Source organism: Lycorma delicatula, chromosome 3, assembly GCF_047948215.1.
Source record: "Lycorma delicatula isolate Av1 chromosome 3, ASM4794821v1, whole genome shotgun sequence".
Taxonomy (NCBI): Eukaryota; Metazoa; Arthropoda; class Insecta; order Hemiptera; family Fulgoridae; genus Lycorma; species Lycorma delicatula.
Window position 1 is genome coordinate 157944681 of NC_134457.1, and position 12360 is coordinate 157957040.

The 12360-nt window shown below is 30.9% G+C and overlaps 1 protein-coding gene across 6 annotated transcripts in view; it reads left to right on the top strand.

Moving 5' to 3' along the window:
- Positions 1–12360, top strand: part of LOC142322137 (caspase-1-like) — a 170904-nt gene that overhangs the window by 138566 nt on the left and 19978 nt on the right. For all 6 annotated transcript variants that reach the window (XM_075360865.1, XM_075360863.1, XM_075360866.1 and 3 more), the window contains 2 exons: positions 7045–7223; positions 10693–10819. In XM_075360865.1, the coding sequence (XP_075216980.1) occupies positions 7045–7223; positions 10693–10819 (306 nt within the window). The remainder of the gene's footprint in view (positions 1–7044; positions 7224–10692; positions 10820–12360) is intronic.

Here is a 12360-nt window from a genome sequence, read left to right on the forward strand (position 1 = left end):
TCTATTACTCTCACCACATCTCCGTTCTTGCACACTTCCCCCATTACCGTATTTATCCATTTCATTCTTGGTTTACCTCTGGTCTTCTATCTGTTTTTTTTTTTTGTAGCATTTTGTTTGGTAATCTTTCCTCATCCATTCTTTCAATATGTTTAAACTACCTGAGTTTTGATTTTCCTTGAAATTGAAGATCAAAGATTTTGACTCCATAAGGCTTTCCAATTTCACTTTCTCTAATCGTACTGCTCCTTACTCTAGTCCTTGTTTTCCCTAGCATGCTTCTCTTCAGTTTCATCTCTGCTGCTTGCTCTCCATCTTTATGCCAGCTGTCCATGTTTCTGTTGCGTAGATAAGAATTGGCACAAAGTAGGCTGTATATAACTGTTACATTGCAAAGGTGCCTCTGTGTTCCAGGCCTGATTTCTTGCATTCTGATAAAATCCATTTGTCTTCTGTACTCTTGTACTTACTTCCGTACCCATTCTTCATCCTCAGTAAAACTGATCCCAGATAAAATTAAATTGTTTTATCCTTTCTATTTTTCTACCATTCATAGGTACGTCCTTTTTCCTTTTTTTCTGTTTAGCCTTTGGAACCACCGTAAGTTTTTACTTCAGATGATGAATAAGGATGGTATGTATGATTGTAAATGAAGTGTAGTCTTGTACAGTCTGTGGTGGACCATTCCTGAGATGTGTGGTTAATTGAAACCCAATCGCCAAAGACACCAGTATCCACAATTTAGTATTCAAATGTATATAAAAGCCTTTACTTAGGTCTTTATAATTAGGTCCATTGAATTTTCCCTTTTCTCTATCTTGCACATCTCTTACTCTTTTCAACACTAAACTGCATTCCACATTTCTGAATTTCTTCACTCCATGTCTTTATTCACATTCTAAATCCCTTTCACACTCCCTCCCCCATATAACCTAATCATGTGCAAATAAAAAGTTATTTATTCCTTCTGTTATTTCCTTTTTAACTTTCTTGAAGATTCCATCCATGGTTATTATAAATAAAAGTGGAGATATCACACTTCCTTGTCTCAACTCATTTTCTATCTCAAACCAATCTGATCTCCCCAGCTTTGTCCTGACATAACTCTGGCTTTCCTCAAACATAGCTTTTTTTTTAAACTCCATGACCACTGTTAGGTATTCCTTCAGATGATGAGATGAATGACTATTTTTGTAGCATGTGAAAATGCCATGCCTGATTAGGATTTGAACTGGGACTTCCGGATGAAAGGCTGAGAAGCTACCAGTTGCGCTATGGAGGCCGGCCTCATACATAGCTTTAACCATTTGGATGTCCACTTTATCCACATTTCTTTCTTCTAGTCACACTTCCCTATTCACAGTATAATATGTATTTACTGTGTACATAAACACCATTACTAATTACTTACTATAATCCCACTCTTCTCACTCATTTGTCTCAGTTCAAATATTATATCTCTAGCGGATCTGCCATATCTAAATCATTTCTATTCCTCTTCTAATCCCCTTTTCATCTTAATTATGATGCGATTTTCCAATAACCTTTCAAACAGCTTTGCTATGTGTGGAATAGTGTAGTAATTACGATGTAACATCTTGTACTTTTTTTTTAAATATGGAGAATATTACTTCATTTTTCCAGTTTTCTGCAATCGCCTTCAATTTCCATAAACTTCTGAACAGTGAGTACAGCCATTGTAAACCACAAACTCCTACAGCCTTCACCATCTTGGTACTTACCTCATCAATTCCTGGTGTTTTGCCTCCTTTCATTTTTCTTAAAGCATCCTCTCTTTCTTTCATTGTTTTATTACACTCTTCTTCTGTTCCCGCACCTCTCTTCTGTCCTTTTCTCTCAATTGATTTGGGTTGAAGAGTTTGCTAAAATGTCCTTTCATCTACCAAGTATTTCTTCCTCCTTTACTATCACATGTCCTAGATTGTTCCTAATAAACTTTGTATCTTCTCTCTCTTTTCTTTTACTTTTGTAACACCAAAAAGCATATTCCCTTGTGAGTTCCTTTCCAGCTTTTCTATGAACTCTTCAACATTTGCTCTTCTCTCTGCTTACAACTTTCTTATGTATTCTTTTTGGTTCCCTATATTTATTCCAGTTTTCATTCTTTTGACTGTGTCTCCATGTCTTCCATGCTATCTACTTTTCAACTGCCATCCTTACATTGTCATTCCACCACTTTGTTTCCTTTCCTTTTTTTTTTCACTGGTTCTACCGCATACTTTCTCTGCTATGCCCACCATGGTCTTCTTGAAGCATCCTCACTCTTCCCTTTGTCCATTAGGTATTCCTTTTTCCCTCCTTCAAACGTTTCCCTTATCTTGTTTCCTATCAATTTCCATACTTTAATTTTTCTTTCGTTAAAAACAGTCACGCTGAGATTTTTTCCAAATCTAAGCTTAGCCATTATCAGCAACATATGGTCTCCTCCAACCACTATTTTTTTAGTTACCAACCTCTCATCCATCAGTTCCCTCCTTATATCTCTCCCTACTAACATGTAGTCAATTTTTGATTTTGTTCTTCATTCGTTCCATGTGTATCTTCTTCTCTTCTACTATTATCAAACCACGACTTACCTGCTATGAAGTTATTCTGTTCACAAAATTACCATTATTTCACCTACCCATTTCTTCCTCCATATCCATGTGGTTCCAGAACCTCCTCTATTCCATCTCTTTCTTTTCACACTTGCATGTACATATTTCCTATTATTACTATCTTTTTAGCTTTTCAGTTTCTCTAAAAACTGTCTTATATTTTCTTCCACATCCCACCTGTGATCATACACTTGTTTAATATCCCGGGTGTTACATCTAATCTTTATCCTTAATCATATGATTTTATCATCTATTGACTCCGCCCTCTGTATGCACTCTTTTATCTCTTTACAAATAATAAAGCCAACTCCATTTTTTAACCTTTTGCCCACCACTCAAATACGGATCATATTCTTCCCTAAGATCTTTTTTTCATTTTCGGCTTAATAATATTTTTTAGGTGCACTGCCCCGCTCCCCTTGGCAGCATCCCACCATACCTCTGGTCCTGCTGTTGCCTGAGCACAACTGCTTATTTGAGACACTTCTTATTCATAGCTTCCCATCATACTGATAACTGTTCCCCATCCACAATCCAAGGGATATCATGTTGCCAGCAGCCAGGCCCCCAATCCTCAGGGCAGGTTCATTGTCATATTAAAGAATCTAATTCTTAGTTTTCAATTTTTCAGGACACTTTCTTCCTGCTGTGTCTGTTAATGGTGAAAGATATTGATGCACATTTCCTTATTCAGTATCTGCCTGTCAGGAATGAATAATACCTTTCCAGTATAACTTTTTCTTTGCTTCTATATGAACAAAATTCCTGTGACTGTGAAGTGAAGTTGATTTAAAATCTGACAACTGACATTTTGTCTGTAGATGTTACAAAAAACATTATATTTAATTTCCTGGTTATGATTTTTTTCAGGAAATTTTTGATTTTAATCATGCATAGTGTAGAGGTATTTGTCAGTATCATGTGAATTTCTTCCTGAACTGAAAATAACATTTTTGGAACAATGTATTCACAAATGCAATGCATATTCAGATCATTGTGAAGAATACTGTGCAAATTCTAATTGATATCCCAACTATTGATGTTATTTCCTTGACAATTTTTCTTCTATCATTTGAAACAGTATTTTTAATATGCTTGATATTTTCTTTAATTTTTGAGGTAGACTATAAACACATTATGAATACCATCTTCAACACTAACATGATCATCACTAAAATGCTTAAGCCAATCATAAACTGCTGCTTTCTTCATTCCTGATTCTCCATATACTAGTACAAACAGTGGATTCTGAGGGTGATTTCTTTTTAAAGAAAAACCAAAAAAATTTGTTGTTTTTATACTGTTTAATTGCTGCCATTTTTCATGTACATGACACAAAACAAACAGGATATGTGATATCCTGCTATATTTTATGTGAAACATAAAATATGTGATATGGCTATATTATGATGTGACTGCTGTTAACAACCAAAAATCTCATAACGATTACTATTTTCAACTTCGGGAATTTGAAGGCAAAAGCCTTCTTCTACAATGTCAGCAACGTTTGCTGTGATGGTGACAATTTCCCAAAATGCACAGAGAAAATTATAATGTTCTCCAGTGTTTTACCAGGGGTGTGGATATTTGTGGACACACAGACAAGCTAACAAATACTCTTTATCAGTGAATGCACTCGTATCTGTCATTGTTTCACGCTTGACTACAACTAAGTCATCCCACCACAAATGAACACACCGGACGATCCCCACTATGGCTCCTCCCCACCTTTTCCAGCAGCAGTAGAGTCTGATTAAGCTGGATTTATTATAATGTAAAGGAACTTCCTGCCCAAGTAGTATTAAGGTTTTTTAATGTATTAATGAATATACATCTTTCAAAATTTTATTGCTTAATCTGGTAGACTAATGGTATATTATGTTTTAATACATAATATACATTCTGTTTCCTTTTTTAAATTCTATTACTCGCTTTTGTTTCCTCACTTTTATAGCTTTTATTGCCTCTTCAATATATAAGCAAAGCCTACAATTTTGTGTTTTCTATACTTCAGCTTGTCCTTCGCGGTCTTTTTTATCTGTGTTTCAATCTTATATTTCTTAAATGTTTTACTTATTTTTTTTAAATTATCACCCTTGATATTTACAAATGTAATATTAGTTTTGTTTTTCAACGTGACTTCTAAGGTTAATCTGCTATTGCTTTCTTTATATTTTGGACTCATCAAATGTTAAAAAAATTTAGCTATAGTTCATTCTTTTATGAAAATTTCTTTGTCTTTTTTGGAATGAAATTATATTACTATTGAAATCTTAGCACATACCTCTTGTTTCATATATTTTAGATATAAGATTCTACCAGTAATTAAAAATATTTAATATACATAGTAAAATGTACGAGTTATTACAATATATTGTAACTTAATATGTGTTGCATTATTAATTTAATAGTTAGAAGAAACAAAGTTTTTATGGTTTTTGGTAAAGTCTAGAAGATATTTAAATAAGAATACTTCATATTCCATTCAAATAGAGAAGATATTTATAAATAAAATCAGTTATAAATGGACTGCAAAATTAATTAGAAATTCAAAATAAATTTCTGCTTAATATATATATATATATATATTCAAAATTCTTACCAAAATGTAATAACTTATATATAGGACTTACCTACTTTTCAGTGCATTTTTGTATTTGTTAATATATTATATTTTTTTGTTTAAAATTCTCAATTTGATTTAATTCTTATTTTTTACTTTTTAGAGGGTTTTTCTAATTTGTTTCCTTTTTTTATTAATGTTAATATCAATATTAGTTAAATAAAAGCTTTTTTTAAAAAATAATTTTTTATATTTAATCAAATATATTTTTGTAATTTTTTTATATTTTATTGTATTTTTTTTAGAAGTATAGTATAATAATATAAAAGAATAATATAAGCATCATTGATCTTTTTTTATAATAATTTTAGTTATTTTTTTCTTTTATTGTATAATTTTTGTATTCCTCATAGTCTGAATTTTTTATAATCTAAGTTGTTTTTGGTCCAATCAAACTTGAACTATTGAACCTACTTTATTTCTGTTTTATGTGGAAGAGATCCTGAAGGAACAGAGGTCTGTACCTTCTAGATCATTTTTTTCAAAGTGGGCAACCCCCCCCCTCTCATTATGGGTGCTGGAGGCCTTCAGGGGAGGGCGGTAGAAGGCTTACAGAAAATTGGGGGCGTTCAGGCAGTCTAGGAAAGTAATGGATGATTAAAAAAAAAGACAAAAATTATGTTTTCCTGATATTTCAAACTAAAATTAAATATCTACTTTACTAGTACAAAAAAATTAAAGGGACACCTATATTTTATGATAACAAATAATTGTATTCAAACTACTTTAACTTTGCAACCAAGCGGCTTAGAGATGAATAAAAAAAAATTAAAGCTTGAATACTCCACTTTTTGACAGTATACTTCAGATTTCAAAAAAAATCAAATTAAAAAAAAAACAGTGAGAAGAAAAGTTTTAAAAATTTTAAAGTTTTTCTTCATGTTTGATCAAGTGCATGGGGTAAATGAAATTTTTTTCATTAAACTACATTAAAACCGTTTAAAAGCTTAAGACTAGCTTTAATTTGTTTTTTTGTGTGTCTACGATTCAATTGGGATACAGTTGTAATTTTTTTTGAAACCAATTTTAATAAAAATATTTCCAAATATGATTAAATATGCGTTTTAATTGCTCTCATTTAAAGTGTAAGTTTCAACTCAGAAATAGGATATGCCATGTTTAAAGACAATAATTGCAATTGCTCTTTTTAAGAGCACATATTAAAAACAGCAATTGCAGTTGTTATTATTAAAACATGGTAAGTTTAAAGATTTTGGGGGCGCCAAAAATTTCTGATTCTCAATGTGGGTGGTGGGCAAAAAAGTTTGATAATCATTGTTCTAGACAGAAGGAGTTCTTACAATTCCTAAACTCCAACCCCTTTTGCTCCTAAACGTAGAACAAATTTTACATAATAATACTTCAAATACTGGAGTATGTTACATTGTTTCTCCCTTGCTAATCCATATGATTTGCTGATGGTCTGTTGCTTATCAAACCCATTACAATTTCCTTTCTGGGTCTAAAGAATTATTTTCAATTGTTTAATGAACCTATGATTAATATTTTCCTCACATACAAAATTTATTTATGTACTTTTAATCATACTATCATAAATGGTGTCAGGTATAATAACTTAAATGTAATTAAATGTCAAGTAAACTTAACTGTATACAGTCTTGTTCCCCTTTCAGAATGATTATCTTGAGTGCCATTAAAGGCAATGACATTCTACTCATTAAAGGTAACTCTAACAGATTACTAGTAACAGTGATATAATGTTAAAAATTAAGGAATTTATAAATTCAATTTTTTTATATCAGATTGTTATGTATTATTGATAATGTTATTTTGTTATTCTAGTATCAACTGAAGATCATTCTGATGCTGATTGTCTCATTGTGACTGTGCTCACACATGGGTTATCTACAGGATGTCTAATGGCCAAAGATTATGCTTATCCTACTGAACACCTTTGGACACCATTTTCAGCTGACAAGTGTCCTTCATTAGCAGGAAAACCAAAAATATTCTTCATACAGGTAATACTGTTGCATAATATTAAAAAAAAAGTACTTATCTGTCCGCCATGTAGTTAGTTAATTTTTAGATGGCACCACTGAAATGCTATATTGAAACAAGAAAATAAATAAAATTATAAATATAATCTAACTAAACTTAACCTACACTCGCTAACCTTGACTAGCGAGCGAAGCAAGTGTAGGTTAAGTTTGGTTAGATTTTATTAAATATTTTCTTATTTCAATATAGCATTCAGTGGCACCATCTATGAAATAACTTACTACAGTTTGAACCTGTTGAATGGAAAAATATGTGGCGGGCAGATAACCGATAAGTACAAAAAATAAAAATCGTATTTGATAGTTATTTTGAATTTGTTTCATTTATGAATTTTTTAAAAGTTTTATTATATTCCTTATAGCAGATATAGACTTGGCAATGGTGAAAAATATTTTCAGATAATTATGTTGTATTAATTATAGAAAAATATACATAGCATTCAATAAGAATAAGAAAAAAGAAAACCATTTCATGTGAATGTGAAATGCAAGTTTTTTATAATTATACAAATACAATAATGCAATACAATAATACACAGGTATACAATACAATAATGCACAGCCATATAGTTCCAGAACGGCCAGATATCTTTATCATTTATATATATATATATATATATCTTTCATATGAGGTTACTTCAAATTCTTTCTAAAAATGGAAAAAAATTTGATGAAAGATTTTTTATTTTACACAGATTCTTAAAGTTAAACATCCTTACCCTAACCATCCTCTAAGAATCATAGTAAGACCATACTGTTGTTGAAGAAGATTTCTTGCGTTTAAAAAGCCACATAACCACAGCATCAGCGCTGCCATAATAGTTGGATTTGTGGGGGAAATAAGAGTAGGGAGTGTTTCCTGAAAGGGGCAGGAGCCTTTTCATTGTCAAAACGGCCTTTTTCTTCAGGGACACCAAATTTAATACAATTAATAATAACTAAAACTACATCCAACTGGATTTGAACCTTGTACATGGAGCATCAACAGCTCATTTTATGATAAATTTGTAGTTAAGCATTTACCCTTGATATGTCAGTTAAGATTCTGTATTTTGTCTTTCCAAATAAATCTAAGCAACCTTTTTTTATTTCACTTAACATTTTTTTCAATTCATTGTAATGCTGTGTAATATGCAGTAAAAATTATTGTTCATTTGAAGTAATAATAAAACTTTAATTTATCAAAGTTGGAACTGTTTTAAGTTTTATAAAATAAAGACAATAATAAAGTGGCAGTTTTCAATGAGTGATTTTGCAAAAAGATGATATACAGACAAATACAGACATTACATATACAGACATTGTAATGGATCCCTTACGACCAAGTAAATTCACTGATTAAATGCATTGGTAATTATAGCTGTGAAGTGGTAAAATGGTCTTCACAGAATAAATTAAAATATGTGAAAATTTCAAAAATAGATTAGTGTATTTATTAATATAATAATATATAATAAATAAGAAATTAATGTATAAGTAAGAAATATTGTAGTAAATTTGTTTAAACAAATTTTCTGAAGAAGTGATAAGGTATTAATGAATTTAGTTAATTTATGTACTATTACTGTATACTAATGTTGTATGCTGTAAGTACAGTTTAAGCTAATTTTTTAACAGTAATACTGCATTTTACACTGCTATTTTTACTTTTTAAAATACAATAATGAGATTAATAAGTAAATTATTTTAAAAACTTTTATATCTTAATTTTTTACAAAATCTGTAGTCTCTAAATCTGTGATTAAAATCATACTAATATCAGTCAAGTGAATTATCACGAATCAATTTAGAAAAAAAGGAAGGAACTAAAATGTTCTTGGAAATTTAATACTTTACTGCGCAAACAGTTTATAAAAGTGGATGCTATTTTCTGATTTGGAAAAAGAAGAACAAATTTTAAAACTTGTACCCTATGTTTTAAAATTCTGGACCTCATTAACTGATTTTCTTCAAACTTAGTAGACAGGTACTACCTTCAGGGGAAAAGAGTGTTACATTTTCCAAAAATTGGATAAAGGTTTTAACCAAAATAAAATTTCCAATCTTTACTATATATTTTTCTTTATTTATAGCTCTATCTTGGTTAAAAAAGGTTTTTTGACCTATATTTTCTACATCAGTGGGCCTTCAAACTACTATAAATATTTTTTGCCTTTCCCACTTCAATGGTCTGTGGTAAAAACATTTTTAAAAAATTTATTTTAAATTTAAATCCAATTTTAATTTCTTTGATAAAATAAGGATATATTTTTTTTTAGTATTGAAAAAAAAACATTAGTCATTTATTTTCTTCCCCTTCATAGATAATTACAACTTTGTTTATTTAAAATTATGACTTTATTTTTTATTTTTTAAGGATTTAAAAAAATTGTTTATTTAAATTTATTATTACCACTTAGCTACTATTTTCTTAAAAATTAATTTTATCCAAAAGTCTTCTGGAGTAGGGGAGTCCCCAAATTGATTTAGGATTTTTCTTTTTAGCTTCTTTCAAGCTAAAGAATAAATTTCATAACTCGATTAGCATAGCTGGGAAAGTTATGAAATTCATTTTCGGCTTTTTGTGTGTGGACATCTTTTGTCTGACATAAAGTTACCTATAGTTAATTGTCCATATAGTTAGTTACATATAACTGAATAATATTACAAGAAAAGTATTTGCCTACTTTCATATGAGCAATAAATTATGAACTACTGCAGTGAGTTAGTTGGTAACATTTTTATGTGGACAGTACCGAATTTATTTTGCTGGCTTTTCACATCTTCAGTGCATTGAATTTCAAATTTACAACAGGAAGATTAGATGAAGAAACCAATTAAAAGTAATTATCTAGAAAGTTATGATATATTTAAATTAGAAACTGAATTCCATACCAGATTGGTTTATTTTTATTTACAAACAAATTAGGTATCTTTCATTTTCACTATAATATAGTTACATCGCTTTTTTAGAATTTCTTATTTAGCTTGTAATAATATCTCAAAATATGTAAGAATTACAGCTATAAGTTTTGTTTTTGTTAAGTGTTTTTATTACAAAATAACATATTTAAAACAATCTGTGAAGTAACTAAGCTACTAAAAGTATTTACCAATGATCATCAATATATAACTGTATTTTAGAATATTGTTAACATATTTCATATTTTATGTAGTTTTAAAATTTCCAGATTGTAAAACGATAATTTAATTGTTGGTTATAATTCATTCAGATAGGTTGTAATTGTTGTAGCGTCTCAGCCTTTCATCCGGAGGTCTCGGGTTCGAATCCCAGTGAGGCATGGCATTTTCACACACATTACAAATCATTCATCTCATCCTCTGAAACAATACCAAATGGTGAACCCGGAAGTTAAACACAAAAAAAATTGTATTGCTGTATTGTTATCTAGTGTATCTTAGTCATATTAAATTTAATTGTATTTTCCAGGCTTGTCGAGGAAGCAAATTTGATCCTGGAATGAGACTTGTCAATCAGGATCAAACTGATAATATTGCTTTAAGTTACAAAATTCCAACTATGGCAGATTTTCTTTTAGCTTACAGCACATTTGAAGGTAATATTAAAAATATACTTTAGTAATCTTTTTTCTTTGAATAAAGAGATCTTTATTTTAAAACTTGTATATAAATAGAATAGTGTAACTTAAAATTAATTAAATTTGTGAAACTTGTTCCAAGTTTCCAATGTCCAACATCTTGCTATGAATCCCATTTAGAAATTCACAGTCCCCCAACGGGTCTGCAATCATCTCCCTCTGACTTTACCCTTTAATTACTTTTAATACTTTCTTCATTGATATTTACTTTGGAAATTGGGTCACCTGCCACATTCCTCTGTATAACTCTGGAGGGTAAAATATCCAGTGAGTTTTTTCAGTTTGCTTGATAGAAAGGCTTGATAGATGACTATATTTATCTTCCTATATTTTATTGCACTAAGGACCCAAAAAATTGATTGAAGTGCTCGGTGAATAAAATTATACCTCCTATTCTTTATACTAGGAAAAATACTGGGCTTTGAAAAGACTGTTGCAGTTGTATCGAGTTTGTTAAAAGATAAAGAAACTTAATAAGTAGGTACTGAGCACTTTAATTTTAAATACAAAGTGACAAAAAATGGAACTTTTGAAATGTATACTGGCATCCATGTGCAGTTGGCAGCACTGCTTTATGCAGAGAAAGCTTGTACTTGGTCATCATGAAGCAGTGGAATGTCAACGTGTGCTTTTACCATAAAAATGTTTTACAAAACCAATGACAGTATAGAAGGTGCACAGAGGGAGTTCCGATGGCGTTACAATTTAGAGCATGTTCCATCAAAATGTGATAAGAATGTGAATTAAAGACTTTTCAGAGCTTTATCAGCTCTGAAAAAGAAACCAACAGGATGACCAAAAAGTGCTTGTATTTCACTCAACATCGAGGTACTCATACAAAGCCCACAGTGTTCAATTCATAAACAAGCAGCTGTGGTCGGGTTGTTTCGAGAGAGTGTTTGCTGAATTCTTCATTTTGACTTAAAATTTCATTGTTACAAGTTATAGACTATGCAAGAACTGAAGGAGAGGGATCACCATTTCCGCTTTGATTTCTGTCAAAATACTGTGGTAAACATTAACAAGGACAATGAATTAGTGGACAAAGTGTGGATATCAGATGAAGCACATTTCCATCTCACAAGTTACATGAACAAGCAGAACTATCGTTACTGAGCAAACAGCAACCCCCAATAAATTTCCTGAACACTCTTTATACAGGAGCAAGGTAATGGTATAGTGTGCAGTTTTGTCACAGGAGGTCATTGACTATACTTTTTTATCATTTTTCTTGAAAATGAGGTGCACATCACAACAACTGTCACTTCAGATCTGTACATTCATAAACATGTTGCTGCAAACCTTTGTTATAATTGCATTGAACAATATCCCGCAACAGCACAGAGCCTGGTTTCAACAGTATGGTGCGACATCACACTGAAAGGCAATCAATGGCAGCTGTGTGAGAATTATTTGGTAACTGTGTCATCTCAAGATTTGGTGACATTCCCTGGCACCCAAGATCACCAGATTTGTCAGTTTGGGATTTTTCTTGTGGG